Source organism: Tyto alba, unplaced genomic scaffold, assembly GCF_018691265.1.
Source record: "Tyto alba isolate M040663 unplaced genomic scaffold, T.alba_DEE_v4.0 Super-Scaffold_14, whole genome shotgun sequence".
Taxonomy (NCBI): Eukaryota; Metazoa; Chordata; class Aves; order Strigiformes; family Tytonidae; genus Tyto; species Tyto alba.
In genome coordinates, this window is record NW_024881276.1 from 25744803 (window position 1) to 25767039 (window position 22237).

The 22237-nt window shown below is 41.2% G+C and overlaps 1 protein-coding gene across 11 annotated transcripts in view; it reads left to right on the top strand.

Annotated features, from left to right (window-relative positions):
- PRDM15 (PR/SET domain 15) overlaps nt 1–10033 on the top strand; it is a 43385-nt gene extending 33352 nt beyond the window's left edge. For 10 of the 11 annotated variants that reach the window (XM_033011334.2, XM_033011339.2, XM_033011341.2 and 7 more), the window contains 7 exons: nt 178–297; nt 1025–1156; nt 2919–3002; nt 3197–3372; nt 4551–4631; nt 5011–5223; nt 5748–10033. In XM_033011334.2, coding sequence (XP_032867225.1) covers nt 178–297; nt 1025–1156; nt 2919–3002; nt 3197–3372; nt 4551–4631; nt 5011–5223; nt 5748–6224 — 1283 coding nt within the window. In that variant the 3' untranslated portion in view covers nt 6225–10033. The remainder of the gene's footprint in view (nt 1–177; nt 298–1024; nt 1157–2918; nt 3003–3196; nt 3373–4550; nt 4632–5010; nt 5224–5747) is intronic. The other variant, XM_033011340.2, reaches the window with a different exon arrangement.
- The last annotated feature ends 12204 nt before the right edge of the window (nt 10034–22237 follow it).

Here is a 22237-nt window from a genome sequence, read left to right on the forward strand (position 1 = left end):
TTTTCTCTCTCTCCAAAGTCTTCTAATTTAGTTTGGGCCACAATATGCATGAAAGATGTGGTTGACAGCACAGGTGGACTGTTGCCCTCTAATTCACCAGTTTAGTCAGTTTTCAGGAGATGCACATTTTTCATTAACATTTTTTTGTTTATGTTGTCTTTTAAATTTATTTTTAAGGTGTAAAAAGTCATGCTTGTGAGCAATGTGGCAAATCATTTGCTAGAAAAGACATGTTAAAAGAACATATGCGAGTCCATGATAATATCCGAGAATACTTGTGTGCAGAATGTGGCAAAGGTATGTCTAATGCCTTGTTTTCCATTAATTGTGATACTGAATATCAGGTGAATATCTGAATTAAAACTTCTTCCGTTCTTAGAATATTGGGAAGGTCCTCAGAGTGATGTAAATTCTGCATTTTTGAGCAGTAGAAACTGTATTAATCAGGAGCCTTATGGGTACATAAACTACCCCTAATCTTATACAATCTAGTTTCATGGCCTGTAAGACAAAACTGATGTTAATAAAATTTACTTTTGTCAGATTGAGGAGTGCTTGCCTGACTGAGTTCCGATGCATTTGCAGCACAAAAGTGAATACAAGTTAATTTTTTAATTCTAGGCTGTTTTCAGGCTTAAGAAATGGATGAATTTCTCTCTCTAAGAGCCTTAAGAGTCAAAGTTGCTTTGACTTTTTGAATTGTTTGCACTGTAACTTGAACAAATCTGAACTGGTATTTTAGTGGAGGGCATTAAGTCTGACATCTCTAATGATGTTTTGTCTTTGCTTGTCCGGGCTGTTTTATTTCTTCCTCAGTGGTTACTCAGATGTTTTCCAGAGCTTTTTCCAGGAATTAAAATAATTATGATGATATTCACTGCTACCTAAACAATAAAAATACGCAATTGTGGACACGCAGCAGATACAATCTTATAGCTGTTGGCTAACAACATGATCATCCTGAGCTCTCCTCTAAAGGTGGGAGCAATGGACTAATGGTCATGCTGTACTTTCTGTCTCACAGGAATGAAGACAAAACATGCGCTTCGTCACCACATGAAACTTCACAAAGGGATTAAAGAATATGAATGCAAGGAATGTCACCGAAAATTTGCACAGAAAGTCAATATGCTGAAGCATTACAAAAGACACACAGGTGAGGTCTCTAAAGATGTAAAAAAATTGTACTGAATCATTTAAATGCTTCCTGAGAGAATTCTTACATAGAACGGTCAGAGAGTATGAGGAACACGAATTAAAAAATAGACATATTCTTGTTTTGAAAAGTGAGATTTTGTCCTCTTATCAGCCAAGACCAGCTGTTATACAATTAAGATGCATAGTTTGGTTGCTGTCATAGAATCACAGGATATGAGGATCAGGCTGGGCCCTCATAACATCCTGGTAACGCAGGGCTGGTGAGAAATGGGGGCGCTGGACTTGGTAGCCTCAACCAGGCTTGGGTACAGAGGAGTCAGGCACTCGGATACATGTTCAGGGTTTAACTGGGGAAAGATCACAGAACGGTTTGTGTTGGAAGGGACCTTAAAGATCATCTAGTTCCAACCCCCCTGCCATGGGCAGGGACACCTTCCACTAGACCAGGTTGCTCAAAGCCCCATCCAACCTGGCCTTGAACCCTTCCAGGGAGGGGGCAGCCACAGCTTCTCTGGGCAACCTGTGCCAGTGCCTCACCACCCTCACAGGAAAGAATTTCTTCCTCATATCTAATTTAAATCTACTCTCAGTTTAAAAGCGGTACCGCTCATCCTATTCCTACACTCCTTGACAAAGAGTCCCTCACCATCTTTCCTGTAGGCTCCCTTTAAGTACTGGAAGGCCATTATCAGGTCTCCCTGGAGCCTTCTCTTCTCTAGGCTGAGCAACCCCAACTCTCTGTCTGTCCTCATGGAGGTGCTCCAGCCCCCTGATCATCTTCGTGGCCGCCTGGACCCACTCGAGCAGGGCCATGTCCTTCTGATGTTGGGGGCCCCAGAGCTGGACCCACCACTGCAGGTGGGGTCTCACAAGAGCAGAGTAGAGGGGCAGAATCCCCTCCCACAACCTGCTGGCCACACTTCTCTTGATGCAGCCCAGGACACGGGTGGCTTTCTGGGCTGCAAGTGCACATTGCTGGGTCACAGTCAGTTTTCCATTTGCTAATATCCCCAAGTCCTTCTCCTCAAGCTGTTCTCAATCCACTCATCACCCAGCCTGTATTTGTGCTTGGGATTGCCCTGACCCACGTGCAGGACCTTGCACGTGGCCTTGTTGAAGCTCATGAGGTTTGCACAGGCCCACCTCTCCAGCCTGTCCAGGTCCCTCTGGATGGCATCCCTTCCCTCTGGCGTGTCAGCCACACCACACAGCTTGGTGTTGTCAGCAAACTTGCTGAGGGTGCACTCAGTCCCACAGCCCATGTCACCAGCAAAGACGTTAAACAGTGCTGGTCCCAACACCGACCCCTGAGGAACGCCCGTTGTCACCGCTCTCCACTTGGACACTGAGCCATTGCCAGTCTTTTGTGTGTGACGATCTAGACATTTCCTTATCCACCAGGGGGTCAAATCCATGTCTCTCCAATTTAGAGACAATTTAGTTTCATGTTTTGCTGTTATAAGAGAGGTGGGTTTGGTCCAGGGGAGGTCTAGAGTGTTTGTTTTGTTTTAAGTTAGTCTTCAAGTTCTCATTTCCCAAAACAAAATTTTACCTCCCACATAATTACTCTTGGATTCACTCTCTGCCAGATATAGTGGCATGGCTTAGATAAAAATAGCTAGTGAAGCTGGACTACTTCCACTTTTATGCCTGTGATTTTTTTTTTTTTATTATTATTAGTAGTAGTAATATGAGACTCAGAATTGTCCCAGATACCTTAGACTGTTTTCACTCTGATGCAAAATATGTTCTTCATGCAGGAATCAAAGATTTCATGTGTGAGCTCTGTGGCAAGACGTTTAGTGAGAGAAATACAATGGAGACTCATAAATTGATTCATACAGGTAAATCCTCTAAAAAACAGTATCCAAAGATAATAGCTTAATTTTGTTCCTAGGCTTGCTTTAGACTTGCCAGTCTTGGAACTAGTGTTACACATCAAGTTACCAACATAAAATTGTTCCTCTTGAGATGCTGACAATACGATACTCATCTTCGGAGGCCGTTGCTAACAGCATTTCCTTCCATCTGCCACCAGTAGGAAAACAGTGGACATGTTCAGTCTGTGATAAGAAATATGTCACTGATTACATGCTACAGAAGCACATCCAGCTCACTCATGATAAGGTAGAAGCCCAGAGCTGCCAGCTGTGTGGGACGAAGGTTTCTACCAGAGCATCCATGAGTCGACATATGAGGCGTAAACACCCAGAGGTGAGTTAGTTTGGCAGGTAGGTTGTGTCGTGGTTTTGTTTTGGGTTTTTTTTCTTATTTTAAGAAAGCTTATTTCCTTCAGTGACTTGAAAAGAATGACTTTTTCTTTTTTCTCTTTTTTTCTGTTCTTTTGGGGCCAATTGTAGGTCGTGTCTGTTAAGCATGCACTTAACTGAATCAGCCCTTTCATTATGTTGTGTTTCAGTAGTAAACATATCTGATTGTCAGTCCCTAAAAATGAAGTTGTTCTGATCATTTTAAATCTCCTTTCTTTTTCTGCCTCAGCTTAAATGTATATTTTTTCATGTTTTGTCTTCATCCATTAGGGAGTATAATTGATTCTTTTTCTTCATTGTGTTCTCTGTATTCAGAAGTGATCTGAAAGAAGTGGTGAATAGAGAGGTGATGGCAGCATCTGCTGATGATACAAAATTATTCTTAGTATTAAAGATGAATGCTGACTGCAGAGTAACTGGATTAGAGAGATGTTTTGTCTGACCCCAGTGGGGCTTTTTCCTTGTTCTAAATTTCTGAATAGCTATTGTGTTTCTCCTCAGCATTTCTTGTTTAGGTTGACTAAGGCTTGTCTGTTCCCTTTGAGGCTTTTTTTTTTTTAACTCAAAATTTATCATTAGTATTGCTTTGCCTTGAACTATCCCTATTTTTTATCATTGTGACTGGGAAAGAAATCAACAAAAAGCTTTGTTTATTGATTTTTGGAATAAAAATGTGGCTACATGTCTGCAGTCCAGTGGACAATTTGTCTCTGTTCTTTGATAAGCTGAGATGTATAGATTTAGTGGAAAATAATGGAGTAGAAAATAGTTGATAGGTTTATAAATAGAAATGATAAAATAATATTTTTTTTTTCAAACACATTGTTTGTTTTCTATAGAATTCATCACTTCCCAGTGGATTGTGTTCTATCTAGAATATGAAAGTAAACATATTCTTCTATTGTTGTCCTTAAACTTTGGTTTTCAGCGATAAAGAAAAGATGATATATCATAAGGTTATTTTTAAAAAGCCGCGGTTAAATCCCTTGTATTAAATTATATGTGTAAAATGTTAGATTATATCATTTTTGCTTTGCGACAGGATTTATTAGGGTGATGCTGTATTGTTCAACTGTGGTATGCACCGCTGCGGTTCACCGGCTGATACTTCTTTATCCACAGATTCTTTCGGTGAGGATTGACGATTTGGAGCAGCTGCCAGAGACAACTACCATTGATGCCTCCTCCATTGGGATTGTTCAGGTAAATTTGCCATTGCAGAATTCTGGTGGCCAGTAGGCTCCAGGCCTATGGGAGGTTGAGGTGAGGACGTCACTTTTTTGGTACTGAATGTAGCTGAGCGTAGACTGATGGCCAAGGAATGTGCTTTTTTAGAGAGTCAGCCACAGTTTAATGTGTATAAGCAGATGCAAGCTGCTGATCTATGTTGTTATGTAACATGGGTGCTGGTAAAACAGAAGTAGTTACAGAGTAAGGTCTCATTTTCTGAAATCACGTTTTTGCTAAAGTTTGTTTCTTCACTTGAGAATCAACAGTAAAACAGCTTCAGGTTATAGTCTCTTACTTGGAACTTCACTAAGCAAAATGCCTTGATGTTTTGTTTGGAAATGTGTTGCTCCAGCCGGAACTAGCCTTGGAACAGGGAGAATTACCAGAAGGGAAACAGCATATAAAAGCTCCTAAACGTGGTCAGAAAAGGAAACAAAAGTCAGGTGAGGAGGAGGAAGCTCAAGTGCCTGAGGACCCTCCCTTCAGTGAATACACAGAGAAGGAAGGTGAATTCACGGGGAATGTTGGAGATGAGACTAATTCAGCTGTACAGAGCATCCAGCAGGTGAGCTGCAGTAGCAGGGTGATGGGCAGTAATCGTTGCTTAGAGGGATAACAATTCTTTTGTCCTAAAAGCAAACACAAAGGAGTGATCATACCATTTAGGGCTAATTTGATAAATTGTGGTAACACAGAGATGAGTAGACACTAAAAAAACAAGGAGTTGGACCAGTAAGCTCCTCATGGTTGGTTTGTTTTGGGTTTTTTTTTTTTTTTCCACTTCCTTTGGTATTACCATCTCCTTGTTTGCCAGATACCACTAGCTGGCTGAAGCTGTGACTAAAAGTGACAGTTAATTCAGCTGCTTGTTTTGCATGTTGCATATGCCTCCCTCCCATTACCTTCTTTTTGCGATATGTGGACATTGTTATTTTCCAAGCACTCTGTTCCCCTCTGTATGTGTGACTTCTCTTGCTGGCAGTAGCAACATCTGAGCCCATCAGCACTCAGGTGATCTTTCTTGATGCTCGGTATTTGGTAGTCAGGTGCAGGACATAAGGTTGAGGTTACCTTTCTGTTTTCCCTCAGGTGGTGGTGACCCTTGGTGACCCAAATGTCACAGCCCCTTCCAGTTCTGTCGGGCTGACAAACATCACTGTAACCCCCATTACGACGGCAGCTGGGACCCAATTCACAAACCTCCAGCCAGTGGCTGTGGGCCATCTGACTGCACCTGAACGCCAGTTACAGCTGGACAACTCAATTCTCACCGTGACGTTTGACACCGTCAGTGGTTCCGCCATGCTGCACAACCGCCAAAATGACATTCAGATCCAGCCGCAGCCAGAGGCAGCCAATCCTCAGTCTGTGGCCCATTTTATAAACCTGACCACCTTGGTGAACTCCATTGCTCCTCTGGGGAACCAGATAACAGAACAGCATCCTCTGACGTGGAGGTCAGTGCCTCAGGCTGATGTATTGCAGCCCCAGGCACAGCCGGCACAACAGCAGTCAGGACAGCAACAGGTTCAAACAGAGCAGCAACAACAGATGTATAGCTACTAATTTATACTTTGAAAAGTTTTGAAATGGACAGAACTTAGAGACAAAAACACACAGACATTTGGAAAATTTCTCATAGGATTGTTTGCTGGATACCAAACAGAGATGGGAAAATGTTTATACAATGAAATGTAAGCTAAAAGTGGCATAGCACCCTGCAACACCCTGATCTTGAGAGTCTCATGCTGTCTCTAGACCTTGCACTGTCATAAAAAAAAAGGAAACAAATCTCACCATAAATTTAGCTCCTCCTTGCACTGTGTAGTAAGATTGAGATTTGACAGGAGCATCATAATACATCTTAACCAAAGCAGGGAAATCCTAAATATTACGGCACTGGCGATTTACAAAACCCTTTCAGCCATACCTTGTCACTTCTTTCCAGTCTGGAAATTACATATGAAGACCTTGTTCACAGTGAGGTGGCATGCACTTGTGGTCAGCTGGTAAAGACTGAAATGTAAAGACACAAATGGGCAAAACAATAACTGTCTTGTTTTTTATCTTCTTTAGGTCTTGTATCTAACAACATTGGTAAAGTAGGTGGAGGTTTGGGCTTTGGGGTGGGGATAAGTGTGGTGTGGAAGAAAATATACCAATTTCACAAAGTATTTCCATTTTAGTCATAGGGAAAACCCTGTACCCATAACACGGTGTTAGTGCTACTTGAATCAGATAGCTGGTCTAATGCTAAAGGAACTTTTATGGTTTTCTAATCAAGTTTGAATCAAACCAGTTATGAACTGAAAAAAGCAATGTGATACGGTTTTATGTAATTTTTCAAAACTGCTCATTCAATCTTACTTTTAGCTAATATGCCTGAAGAGCAATCAGTCCCCTTTGATCAAGTTCAGGATGTGAATTTTTTTCAATTAGTTTTCTTTCATTGTGTAATAAACATTTGAGAAAGCATTCTTTTATATATATATACATACATATATATATATATATATAGCCTTTGTACTTTAATGTGTGTTCCTGTGACTATCTGTGCAAAAAGCAGTTATCAATATGATTCGTTAATTTTTTCATCCCCATATTGCCCTTTCTGTTTCCAAAACTCTTTCCAAAATTCATAGCCGCACACAAGATTGTGTGAAGTACAAGAAAAAAGAACATCTAGAGTATATTCTGCCACATGGAGGCAGCATGCCCTAGTGTATAATGGGCAAGGTTTGCATGACTGTCTGGGATATAAATAGTGGGTTGGGTCAAATACATCATGGCTTGATACTACACTCTCATTCCATTCTTCATACATTGATGTGCAGTCTGGACTTACGCATGTCAAGAAGTTAGTATCTTTCCCACAGGGAAAAAGCAGCTGATATCAAAAAGTAAGAAAGTAAAAAAACGTGTTGCTGCCTGGAATCCAGAAAAGGCAATCTGTCCTTCCAGCTGTGGCTGAAGAACAAGGTCCTTTGGGACAGCAGACTGCGCCACAGAACCATGCTAAAGATTTTTGCTGAGGATGAAGCAGCTGCTATGTTTTCCAGTGAAGATAGATTAATGGTTGTAAAAATCCTGTCTGTGCCTATCATATTTATGAAAATGTTATATGTATTAGCAAAAATATGACTAGGAATTACTTCAGCTTTGAAAGTCTGTATTAACATGGACAACTTGACCCTTAAAGGATGCCTTATAATCTCTACAACAAATTCTTCCAAAGTATAAATGTCTGGATATTAAAGTTAACCTCCAGTGGTTTTCTTGGTGCCATAGCAGTGTCTGGAGGCTCAGTGTGCTAGGCTCTGTGTAAAGCTTGGTTGCAACAGGACATGTATAGGAAAGGGGTGTCTGGTGACAGATTTTGTGTGTCAGTGGAGCAGAACTACTTTTCTGTAAATGTCAGTGAGCCTATAAAATGTCTGTGTGGAAGGGACCTGTATTTGATGGGACAAGGATGCATACCAGAAAGGGACACTTTTACCAGTGTGGGAAAGACAATTTTTCATTCCCTAACTCCTTTTGTCTTCTTCAGATCCTTTTCACACAATACCGTGAGATCCTGTAATTTTATTAGACTCCCACTATCCTGAGAAGTTCAGTTTTATGCCCCTCTAGCACCTGGAGTATTTCACCACTGGCTTGAGCCAGTTCAGTTTCTCCTCAGCTGTCTTGTCGACAAATGCTTCCACTTCACACCAAACCCACTGGTCAAGAGGAAACTAGGTTTTATTTATGAAATATGTTGTGTATGTACTTGAAACTCCCCCCTTCCCCTGCCCCCTCCATTTTTGTGCCTAATGGCAAAGGCATGTTAGCTTTTGTCAGTGTGTTGGGGGGGGGGGGGGGGGTGGGTGAGAAATGAATGAAAGCAAATGGAGAGATCCTAGGTCAAGTTGTAATGGTAAATAAAAGATGTCTAACATCTAAAAAAATACAGATATATATATTATGTACACACACACGGAGGGTTACAGTGCTGCATAGAGAGTTTCTACAAGATCAGGGTTTTGTTTAGATGTGTGTAACTGGTGGTTAAGCATTTAAGTGGGAAAGAGAGTTTTTGCCTTAGCTGCAGAGTGAGTTTATCTGCTCTATGTTAATGCTACTGATAGTAGCATTCATGATGCATTGGATCAACCTGAGTCATTTTAACATGGAATTGCCTCTTTGATAAGAATTGTATATGGAGGTAATCAACCATTACAAAGACCTCTCTGACTTCACAAAATCTCTTTATCCTAATGTGATCCTCTGGTATTCTGTACTCTTAAGCTGCCTAGCATACCCCCTCCCACGCTAACTGGCCTGCATCATCTCTTCCAGGCAAGTTAGCATCTTACCTTTCTGGTAGTGATTGATTCTAGCTGATTTAAACAGGAATGATCACACAATAAATGCTTGCATGGTGGTTGGTGGCCTCATAGGAAAGAAATGTCTCTCTTCGGTCTCTCAGTACCCCCAAAATCATAGAACCATAGAACAGCGCAGGTTGGAAAGGGCCACAAAAGATTCTCTGTTCCAGCCTTTTTTTGGAAAGGGAGCCTAGATGAGATTATCTAGCACTCTGTCCAACTGCATCTTTAAAACCTCCAGTGACAGGGATTCTACTGTGTCCCTGGGGAGGCTGTTCAAGGGGATGATTGTTCTTACTGTAAAAATTATCTTAAATAACATTCTGCTTCAGGAGGGAAAATTATAACCCCTGCAAGGGCTTTGACTAGGCCAGGCAAAAGAAAGTTCTCTAAAAGCTAATCTTCCCAGAGCACTCCTTTTAGAAATTATCTTGACTTTCCCTGCAACCATTGCTATGGTACCTTGTCATCTCTCAGCATGATTTTATTATTACTACTGTTACTAACATCCCTATGAGAACACAGCTGTATCTTGGGTGTGCTGCAACATGAAACATTTCAAAACAAATTACTTTGGTTTTGTTTCAAACAAATTATTTTGCTTGGAGAAGTTGGAAATGGATGCCTTTTCAGACAGAGCTTACCTTGGAGAACTACTGACTGCCAGCTGCCCTCCCAACTCAGCCTTTTTCAGATGAATACCAAAGTTATACTGATGCTGTTTCAAACTGCACAAGAAATAAAGCTACATAAGGGATGTGCAATCTAAATTTCCTTTTGCCAATTTGTTACTAGCCTTTTCATCTATAGGATGTGAAGGTTATTGTTTTCAGCCATGTGTTGGAGTTCTTGCAACTGTTCAGTAACAAACTGGAATTACTTTGAGCCAAAGGAATGATATTGTGTAGTGTTCTGCGTATTGTCATTGTTTATTAATAAGACTATTATTTAATTGAATGCTGTCTGTGGCACATGGGCTCTGAAGTAAAGGAGCATCAAGGTACAGAACCTTTTCTCTACCAGTGTTATTCTTTTCTGTTCTTTAATGCATCAAACATTTTTTCTTTGAATCACATAGCCTTGCTTCAAAAGTGATAAACTTAATCACTATCTCATAGAACTTTGTACATCTCACGATATACAGAAAGATGGGGTAGCATTCTAAGATATTTATTCTGTAGCTTGTTACTGGGTAATAACAGAAAGCAGAGGAGATTAAATCTTGGCTACACTCTGTGGCGAGTTCTCTCAGGAAAACCTACTGTATCAAGTGCTATTACACTCTCTAAAATTAAACTGTTCTTTTGAGATGTGCCAGTATAAAAAGCAAGTGTTTTTGCAGAAACTTGCCAGTCAGTCTCCTATGCAACCAGCTATGTTTCTGTACCTTTTTATTGTTCCAGAAATTACTTAAAGTTAACAGCCAGGTACAGTTGAATTTATTTCTAGAACTGATTTTTCTGTCAGCTTGTCAGAGTGATTTGCTAGTGTTCTGCATACATAAAAATGCCTGCATTTCTTATATTGAAAACTAGGAATGGAAAAAATACCATACACCAGAATGACAGTCATAAAAACTAGAGGTTACTACATTAAAATGGACAGGGTAAATATCTTTGTTAGTATTACTTTGTGAAGTATTTCTTGTTTGGTAATGAGATTTCCTTGGTGCTATTTAAAGTAATAATAATGTCACTCCCAATTACTTTTGGCCTTACATTTATTATTGATACAGGCATACCTATTGGAAAATCTTTAACCCTTTGTATTTCTGGCACGCCTTTTCATGGTCGTTGTGTGTTGGCCTCATCTGGTGTAAAGGAAAATGAAACATACTGGAGGAGGATACTGCTGATCCACACCATGATGCACACCAAAGCTCTGCTTGCAGTTTTGGAGACTGACTCTGCAGCCAAGTGACTTGCATCTGTGGGACTAGTTACCAAGGTTTATTTTCACATAAGGGCTTTTGCCCTGTAGCAAATCCAAAGTGTCATGTTGGCCGCAGGAGAAAGAAGAAAAGTGTTTCCTTCGTGTTGGTCATCAACTCAGAGTGATTTTCTTCAGTGCTGAGATGCTACTGTGATGTTTTCACTGTATTTGGCAAGGAGGCATTAAATTTTCTTGATTAAAAATGTTGGAACACTGTCAAAAGCCACAGGTACCTCGCCATACAGTGTGATCATGGTTGGAAAATAAGTTTCTTACCCTAAAATGCTGTGGAAAAGCTCTGTGGGATTTATTTTCCCTCCTGCATGCTGTTCTGCATGTGTTCTGCTGCCAGTTCAGCTCAGACTGAAATTCAGCATACTGAGCCCCTGCAGTACAGCTAACGGCAGCAGGCATGTCGGGTCACTCTTACAAAGAGTCCAAGCTCACTGTTGCTAAACTTAAATTCCCAACAGCTGAGCTGAAAAGGGCAGAGCAGGTATGCTTTGAGCATGGCCGAGGAGGGGAGACTTGCCCAGGAGAGCTCAGTCTCACCCCTAGAGCCAGGGTTTCATCAGCGTTTGCAGTGCAATGCGATGGCCTCTCCGCCCCACCCAGGAGCTGTTTTGACCAGTTACAGTGCCTGGTTAATCGCTAATGCTTTTGGAAATTGGGTTATTAGGTGTATCAGCTGTAGAGCAGCTGATGTCAAAACAAAAAATACTGAGTTTGGGGATTTATTTAATCTAAAGCAAAGTTTTTAAGTTGTAATGTCTTTTTGCTGTCAGTTGAGTGCTTTCCTGTACTTTTCTGTTTACTTAGACATTTTGATCCTAAAAAGTTTTTAAGGTGTCCTGTAAGCGTGGCAAAATTTAAAAGGCTACAAAAAACAGATGTGTAGTAATGACAGAATGAGGAGTTAAAATTAGGAGAAATTAATGATGCTAATTTTCTACAGATTTGCACCCTTCTCCTACCCACAAGAGTCTGAGGTTCTTGCCGTGAGGCTAGCTCAAGGAAGGCGACAGCACATGCTCTGGCTCATTTGCCAACATCACTCACGTAGGAATTGAAGCGCTGGGTGGTGTTAATGAGAGCAGGGACCAGCCGAGCGCTGTCAGCCTGCCCCTCAAGCCACGTGCTCATTTCAGTATCTCTTCCCGACCCAGCTGGCTGCTTCCCCAGAGCTCGCAGGAACGCGACTGTCTCTGGGACTTGTACCTCTCACGTGCAGGGAACTTCAAGAAACAGATTCAAAAGTGGGGGGAAAGAGGGACCTGAGAGGCAATGAAATAACATTGGAAGTATAGCTAAAAACGATGTGGGAGAACACACACTTAGCCTTCTGTACCTCACTATGGTAAGTCATGGTGGATGCAGTGCTGTTAACATTAGTTTAGGTGCTTTTTTCTAACAGAACCTGTATTCTGTTACTTGTATAGGGGAAAGTGTTAGTGTGTGTTCAGTTCACCATAAATTAAATTCAAAGGTAAGACACGCTCAGTGTGTTATATGCAGCAACATGCAGAAACCAAAGAGTAAGATGCTCAAATGATAAGAGAATGAAGCAGATCCACATTTCATCACTTTTGGGAAGAGCAAAAGCAGGGTTGTGGGCAGCGTTTTCTCAAGAGTGCCTGTCTTTTCTCACGCACAGAATAGACGTGTTCTGTTGCGTACGTGGTGTCTGCATGCACGTTGGGCACTGGAGTGTCATCGAGGGGATGGCACTGGAATAAACAGGGGTGTTTTACAATCAAAAACCAAAACAATCAAATCAGCTCATTAAAGGAAAGGGTGGGGAAGCTCTGACCCTAGTTTCTTGCTTTGCCAAGGAGCCGGAGATGAAAAGCAATGGCTCTCAATCTATTACACTGGCTGTGTTGTGAGTAGGTAAAAAATAAATCAACTGCATGTGTGAGCTTCTCTTCCCTTCTCTCCACACCCATGCCTGCATTAAAACCCTAATCTGAGTTTCCAGAGGAATAAATACATTTGTCCGACTGACGTACAGATAGCACTTGTGCCCAAGGGCCCTAGTTACCTTGTAGCATTTGGGATTGCTTTTCAAAGTAAATATGGGTACATAGGTTGGGAGTATTTGGGCAATAGTGGGTTCTTTTGGGATCTGTGTCTTAAAAAGTAAAGAATAGTTGCCTTAATGCCCTTCTGTGAAGTCCGTGCTGACGCAAACAGAAGATTTTTGCTGAAGAAACAGTGGAATCAGTGACAAAGCACCATTTTTAAAGATGCCAAAGAGAAGATCTTAGATTGCATAATCAAAGAGAAAAATGAGAAACTTTGTCCTGAAGGCAAATGCACCTACTTCTCATTCACTCACCTCCCTTTTCCACTACTCTTTTTCCCATGAAATACATGCAAATCCCAACATGCACTAAGTTTTCCTCCAGGCATGATATACTTGTGTGGTTATTTAAGTAAGAAGTGGGTTGAATAGAGATACGAGGTGTTCCTGGCAGAAAGGTCTTGGAAAAGAGTGCTCTGTTTGCTGCTGTTGTTTTAAAGTTACCCAGTCGCCCGCAAGAGCATTTCTAGTTAGTAAAGGGATAGCTGTCATTCTAATTGTACAGCATACACATTTCCTTAATTTACTTTGTCTTCTCACAGCATAGCCAGTATTTCTGAGTCTACCTACTTTGAAAAAATGTCTAGAAATTAAGTGTAAGCATTTTATCAGAATGATGAGTGGTTTAAGAAGTAATTCAAGTAGAGCAAGAACTTGCTGTAATCAATTAATGCCTGCAAGAAATCACAAATTCTGGTTGCACAGGACACTTATCAGAGTCTGGAAGCAGGAATGGAATGTGTGTGGTCTCTTACACTGGGCTACGAAGACTTCCAGCTCTGTTGGCATGCATTGCCAGCTAATGCATTCTTATCTTTAAAGGTGCCTCTGTTAGGTGTGAAGGGTATTGAAAACGGTGGGGCTTACTCTAAATGAACAGCACTATAAATGGAAGAATTCGAGGGTGGGTGGTGATGAGTAGCATCGTTCAGTGGTAGCTACAACAGCAGCCATAGGAAGATGTATTTTAACCACCCTAAATGCCTTTCAGCCCGTTGCCTGCTTCCCTTCTCCTCCGGACGTTTGGCTCCCACCAGCAGCTCCTCCGTTCCTGCTTGCGAGCTGGCAGCTCGGCCTCGGCTCCGGCTCCAGAAACGGGGCCCTGTCCCGCAGACGCAGCTCTCCAAGGGCTCCTGCGAGACGTACCGCTTTTCACTGCCGAGGCCCTCTGGAACTAGGGGGGCTCCATGAGCTGCGGGGCCTCGTCAGCCTGCACCACAGAGGACGCAAAACACACCGAGCCCAGCAAAGGTGTGCCCCTACCACAGTCGACTGTGTCTGCTGAACACCCTTGAGTTGGCATACGGAGTCCTGCACGCTTTTCCACTTGCATGTTTTTTTTTTTTAATTTATTTTTTCCTTAACCCAGTATGATGTCAGTGCCTGACTTTTTGAATCACTAGCATCAGACCTGCACGCACAGCGCAGCCCTGCCCGCACCGGGCACCCCTCACGTTTGGGAAACACCTCAACGGGGAAAACTGAAAACCGCGAAATAAACCTCTGCTGCTGCACCCGCCCAACGCAACGGCCGTTGCCGACCGCCGGGCCGCGCACGCACCAACCCTGACCCCCGGGTAAAACCACGGGCTTTATCACCGCGGGGGCGGGGGATGGAGAGAAACCCGCGGCTCCACCCGCGGAAGGGGAGCGCGGTGAAAACGCGGCGCCCGGCAGCGCGGCGCCGAAGGCTGGGCTCGGCCACCGCTCCGCCTTCGCTCGGCGGCGACCCCCGGGCACCCGCTCCCGCCTCGCCGTGAGGGGACGGACCCGCCCGCTCCCCGCGTCGGCTGCGGCTTCTGCGCCTGCGCAAACCCGCGGCCGGCGCCGGTGCTCGGTCAAACCCGCCCGGCCCTGCCGCAGCCCCCTCAGCTCCGCCCCGGCGGGCGGAGGGTCCCTCGGCCCCGGGGGGGCTCGCTCGCCCGCAGGCAGCTAGGGGCGTATGTGGGGGAGCTGTAGAGATAGAGAGGGTTCTGTAGGTGGGTGAGGTGGGGTGTGGAATCAACGCGGGGTGTGTGGGGGGGGGTGTGGGGGGCGGGCTGAGATGGGGTGTGGAAGCAGCTGAGAGGAAGGCGGGGGGAGCGCTGAGGGGCCGTGTCGTTGTGGACAGGAGGATTTCATGGTCGCTCCCACAGTTTTACCTCTGGTCGTTTTTGCCTCTGGGCTAGTCTTGTTAGGATATTGTGGCTACCTGGGCTGGTCAATTAGAATAACGATCACTTGAAGTATTTTGTTTCAGTAGTATTAATACTCTGTCTGGAATAATTTTATTAAAGTACTTGAGAATAGGTTGTTTAATGTGTAGTATAAACGGTAGTCTTTGTACCTTTCAGTCTGTCTTTAGGGATGGCAGCATTTCCCGCTTCGGGTCGGTAAGGTGGGCATCGGTGAAGTAAAAGGGTCGGTTGTAGCAGTTTAGATTAAACTGTTACAGTGTGAGAAGAGTCCCGTTTACAAGATAAAACGATCAGTTCTCAGAAGCTTTCTGGTAATGAACTTTCTGGGCGCAGGTGGGGGCTGGGGGCAACAACGCTTTCAAATCGATATTTTTAGTAGCAGGAAGCGCAAAGATACTGGCAGTTACGTGGACAGTGTCTGCTTAACACCACTGAGTTGGCATGCCGACTCCTGCACGCTTTTCCACTTGCATGCTTTTTTTTTTTTTTTAAACCAGTATTATGTCAGTGCCTGACTTTTTTAATCAGTAGGATCAGACCATCAGGGACTACACAGACTTTTATACTGATGCTTTAGGCAATTGGGCAGAGTTTGTCTTCCAGGTCTGTACGTGTTGATGAGAAAATGAAGTGCCTCCTCCCAGCTGCTTGTTACTATCCTCCCTCCAAAGTTTGCTGCTGACTGAGATCCATCAGCTGATCTGCTTGGAGGCTATTTAAACTCTTAAAACTAATCCAGATTGATGGGAATAATGCAGGTTAGGGAGTGGTCCTCTGAGCAGCTGAACTGGCAGATCTTTGAAGCTAGTAACACAGGGAAGAGTAGAGGGGTGGAAAACCACAGAGAACAGGCCAATAGGTTTTAATGAAGTTTGCTATTGTATCTGTTCAGAGTCATGAAAAAAACAGCGAAACTATTTTTCATTGGTTTATATTCCTGTTGCTTCCTTTATATTGATACAAATATTCATGTAGTTGAGCAGAAAACTGATTTAGCCATCTGTTTATCATTCCCCCCTTAGAATTAGCTTTCAGTTGAATCCATTTCCTCATCAGTTTAGTGGCTGACTATGTGAATTCCAGAGCTGGATCTTAAGAAGAACAAGAAGGGGCAGATGGAACCAGCCCTGTTCAGTGGGAGCCCACACTGATGTCAGGCTAAAGTGACTGGAATTGCACTCTTGGAAATCATTACTTTGGCTTTCTATGTGGAAAGAGGCTTTACAGTGCTGCTGTGAAGTTAAATTACAATAAAGGCATCCTCAGCAGATGTTTGGGATGGTGGTCATAGGACTCTTACTGTATGGTCATAATGAAAATGTTACAACTTGTGGCTTCTGGCAAGGTGTAAATGTTTGTAAAATATGACCTTAGATTCTTTAAATAATGTATCCAGTAATTTAAAAAAAAAAATTAAAAACAAAGAAAAAACCCAGCTCATATCATCTAGGAGCTTGTAATCTTAACTGTTATTTTTATAAGAGAAATTTACAGAAACGTAATACGATAACTAACACTTCTCTGCACTTCTGAAAATTTTAGGCAATGGCTCCTGGAAGCAAATTTAAGAACGCTGAATTGATGTTACCATGTGAATGGAAAGAATGCTGCTTTGTAGGGAAATGCATGGAGGAATTTTGTAACCATGTTGCAGAACACTTGGAAGAGTACCTACAACACCCCCTGGAAACAGCAGGTCACTTATGTCACACAGATTACATTGCACTTTGGAAGATTGTTCCTAGCCTAGAAAATAATACTGACTTCAGTTTACCTGCACCTTAGCTTTTCTAAAGCCCAGCTGCATGAAGCCCTTAGACAAGGGCTTACACCTCCTTTTTGCTTTATATCTCATTGTCCTAGATTTTTGTTCGTGTTGATAGCTGTTGCTAATATGGAAAGAGACTGGAGAGGTGATGTCATGAGAACTTCTGCTGAGGACTTTTTTTGTAAGATTAGGGCCTCAGCAGGTGCAATTGTCTAAAACAGATTTGAGCAAGTTGTTTTTTGAATGGCAGAGTTCTTCGCTTTCAGGGAACTCACCTGCTGCTTAAGAATTCTGAGTTTAAAGTAGCACTTGTATGAATTTTTATAGAAAAATGGAAATTTTTATTGTTTGTATGGTATTTGCCTTATTTGGATACATACACCGGTGTTATTTTATGACAGGTAGTGTATTTTACGTCTTTTGAATAGTATTAAATGTACTTTAAAGGAAAACAAAAAATCCGATTCTGCAGAAAATTATAGGCGGTCTCTGTGGATGTAATAGCAATAATATACTAGACTTTTTAATATAGCTATTTTGGCTCTTGTGTATCCTGCTCTTTATTCTTAACACTGTAATCAAGTGTAATTACAGGTGTAGACATTTTAATTAAAGGTGAATGAGTTTTAATTAAAGGTGAAAAAAGTAGAATTGGACCAACATTAACAAAGTCTCTGTGACCTAAGCTGAAGAGTGTCATGGTATATACCTAAAAAATACTTATTTTCACAAAATTTTCCTACTTAATCTATGAAGTGCCTTTCTGCAAAAAGTTATGGTTTAGGGTATAAAGCACTCTGGTGTTGCTGCAGTTGTGAGACTGGAAAATCTGTTTGCCACTGAGATTTTCAAGTTTTATCTAGTGAACTATCATTAGATAGCAATTACCATCTTCTCTGCTAAGGTTACTTATGGATTGTGAAGATACTACAAATGTAAGTACTATTGGCGTTCTCACTGTTGTGGCACGTGGTTGCAGATTTCATGCAGTGTTCTGTAAAATGTCACTTCTTTCTTCTGTTTAGAGCAGTACCGGTGCTGGTGGAGAAGTTGTGAATTTGGGGCAAAAGATCCCAGACAGCTGATAACACATGTCAATTTCCACAGTTACCACACCAAACTGAAATTCATAGGCTCTCAGTTACAAGCATTGCACCACGATTTGCCAGCGTGTTTGCAGAGCAGCCGTAGCTGGCATCAGTTACCAAAGACTCCAGAGGAGTTTGTTTGCCACTGGGAGAATTGTGATGTAAGTGAAATATGTTGAGGTACAGCCATTGTTTTTTCCTTTCCCAACTTTACCTTAGCATCCTTTGGATTTGACTCGCTATTGGGAATTTTTGTTCAATTTTATTTCTGAACAATGTTTCCCACTATCTTGGTAAGTAATACATGATAATTATTATGGTAGCATTCATAAAAATGTAAACGACATATTTGCATAACATCTCTGTCCTTGAATTCAAATTTTATTTCTCTTTGTGGTGACTAAAATGATCTTTTTGACAAAGATGCAACCTCTCTTCTGTTTTAAAAGCAAAACTTTAATATACCCAGTTTAATGATAAACTAATGAACTTGGTAGTTTGTAGACAGGTTCGGAGTGTTTATTCTTTGCCTGAGGAAAGGCAACAGAGTATCAGATGTTTCCTTGGTCAATTGGAAATGTTTGTTGTTTTTTTTCCCTTTAACTGGCACAGAAATCAGGCATTTGCAACGGGCTGTTCATACAAGTCTGATGTTCAAATGTGGCCAAGACTGCTTTCAAGTAAAAGGGTTTGTATCTTGACCACTTTTTTTGGTGTCCTGTATTGAATAAAATCATTATCCGTTCCGTTTTGCCTGTGCTATTTCTATATCAAGTAAACACAGATGTTTAGCAGTTTCTGTCTTTTAGATATTTTTTTTTTCTGCCTCTTGGAGATGTTAATTCCTGATCAAAAGTGGCTTCATATTGATATGACATTATAGGGAAGCACTTTCTCTGTCACTGTTGGCCCTAGAACCTCAGCTGTTATTTATGGCTAGTGAGCATTTTCTTTGCGTTCACAAGTGTGATGCCTTGCAGGTGATGTTTTGTTACCATCTCCTTTTGTGTAACTGTTGAGCGAGATAGTTTTTAGAGAAAATAGTAGCGCAGGAAAATGGTCTATCTGGTCTACATTAATTTTTTCATGTTACATGAGGTTTTTTGTGTCATTTGTGGTAAGTGATATAACTGAAAGCAACATATTGTTGAAGAAGAATCAACTGAAATGAATTGTACTGTGAAAATCAGAAAAACTGTAAAACTAAACAATTTTGCAATCCTCGTATGGGCAAATCTGGTGTAGGTTTAGTAATGTTGAACTACAAATCAAAAGAAAAAACTTTAATGTTTTTCAAAGGCCTTAGATCCTTTTTTTTTCCCCTTATGTCTCTCTAGGCCTTTCAATGATTCATGGGTTATCATCCCTCAATCATACTTCTCTGTTATCAATGACTTTTTCATACCCAATTAGTGATAAACTTAATGACATAAAGTATGCTTTTTTGAGGTTATAAACAAACACTAGAGGATGAAAATATTTCCATGCAAGGGAATGTCAGACTGGTGGTACTTTACATAGGTATTGTATCCCTCACATACATGACACCTGAATTAAAACCATTGTGATATTTGAGTAAATATATTACAGTGATGGAGTTAAATTACTTTTGTTTTCTGATAGTGGTTATAGTCCACGCTTTGCTTTGCTAACCTTACCCTTATGGGGTCTGAAGTTATTTTCAGTTTCCTCTTAACATTTCAGCTTACAGATTGTGTCACAACATATGTAAAAGGTGAATGCCTCTCCCTTTGTATGTTATTCCTGGACAGAATGTCTAGAAATATCCATCTGGCTCTTTTAGCTCTGAATTTAGAATATCTATACTCACATAATGCTTCCATACCTTTCTTTTCATCAATGCTTCTTTACATGAAGTAAGGAATGACATAAAAATCTGCGTGTGAAGTTTATAGAGAGAAGTAGTTCTGTTGTTAAGTCAATCTGTGAGAAACTCTGTCTCTGTAAATAAAGGCTTTTATTTACTAGTGGATTATGGATTGAAGTATCCCGTTGTCATATTTTTAAAGCTATAAACCTAAACATATAATACGGAGCATTATTTATGATAACTTTTGGATTGTTTGCATAATTGAATTACAAACTATTGTTGCAAACAAATCTTACTGCCATTATGTCACATAGCATATAGGAATCATATTTCTCACAGTAGTTATTTTTGTTATTAATGCTTTTTAATACATACCAATCAGTCTACTTGCATACTACCATGATTGGTCTCTTTATTTTAAAAAATGAAGAGATTCAGAAAAACTTCAAAGCCCTCAGAATTTGATTTTGCTGCATCTATCAGTAAGCAGAGTCTTTTGAAAAACATGCTTAAAAAGAAGAAAAATATTCCTATTTCATGCTCCATTTTTCATTTATGTAAGTGGTCAGTTTTGGATGATGGAATCTTTCAGTTCATAGCATTTTGCTAAATCTTTTTATACATGTTTTTTCAAGTTCAAACTATGTTGTGAATTTTATTAATTAAAAGAATGTTTCCCAACTTAGTAGGCAGGCTAGACTAGACCCAGGAGGTGGGGTAGGGCACACTGTGAAAGAGGAGAACTTTGAGGGCAGGGAAAACTGCTTACCTTTCCCACCCTCCTGCAAATATGTTCCCACAGTTATGAATATAATTCTCTTTGAAAATCACCCATACAGCTTCCCCCGACACTTGTGGTGCCTCCTACCGTGTCAGATTCAGCTTTCCCCAAAGGTAAAGCTTCTGACTCAGGTAATGGCCCCAAAAAATTCTCTCCTCTCCTATTTACATATAAAGAAATATTCAAGAAGTTCTGGCAAAACACTTAGAGATGGTGCCAACAAATTAAAACGGGTTTAACCCCCATATGGTTACTCTGATTAAGAAGCGAAGAGGTTTTCCATCACTGTCTAGCTCAATACTTTTAGTTGATTCACCTTAATATGCCTATATGTTTTCATATACACAAGACCTTGGATCTCTCAGATCATGTTTCAAGCCCTTCAGAGGAAATAAGGGCTTGTCTCCCTGTGGGAGCTATTGTGAAATACCTTGGAGTATGAATTTAAAATGCAGCAGTTTGCCTCCATTAACTACTCGTGTGAATGTTCTGTTCTGCACACAGAATGCCTAGCAGTTTAGCTTAATCAACTCTACTAAGATTAGGATGATTAAAACCAGATAATACTAAATAAATAGCTTTTTTCATGTATATATTTTTCTTAAACACCCCCCCAATGCCTCCCCCCCCCCGCCACTGTTTAATTTGAATAAACTGTACATTATTGGCAGTGGCAATATGAGCCAAAGGAGTTTCACCTCTTTCCCATTTCTTCTCCCCATTATTTAGATTTGGTCAAAAGCCAGATCAATTCCTTGACCCAATTCAATGTGTAGCCTTACAAAATTGTGACAGCACAGGAGAGATGGTAATGGGTTAAATTATTGGGAACTGAGGAATACTTTGAATTGTGACTGATGACAGTATGCAGTTGAATGACATCCTGTGTTACTTGAAGAAAATGCAATATGCAGTCTACCTTCACTCTGCAGGAGTGAATTTCTGTGGAGTGAAGCAGAGGCTAATGAAGGTTTAGTCCCCCTTGTCACATAAGTACTGACTCGTGGAGTGTTGTGTCCATAACACCTAATTCAGTTTAATCACTGTGTAGCCTTCCCATTTCTGTTGGAATTACCTGTGCTGCCCTCATAGCCTTCTTGTGAATATGAGCAGGTGGAAATGAAGGGAAGGGAGAAGGTAAAAATATACCAAATAAATAAATCAACAGAAATACATTGACAGACACATCCCTGCCCCCAAGAATGGGTAGTATTCACACAGTTAGTCTAGACAGACTTTTCAACTACTAGATGGTAGGTGAAAATCCAGGACCTGGTTTGTGTGGTGGGTACTGCAGAATGTTCTACATTTTTATAGTTGATGTAATTGTCTCTGTGTTGGGGTGAGTTAATTAAATGTTACTGCAATATTCACTGGTGTCTGCTGGGTTTCTAAAAACACTTAATTCTATGATCCTGACAGTTGATTTCCTGCCAAAACTGTCTTGTTTTCTCCATGCTTCTATTTTGGTTTTAGGTTGCCTTCAATAACCCAGTGTGGTTTTATCAACATGTTGCTATTCATGCCTATGCTGCTGAGGAAGAAACTGTTA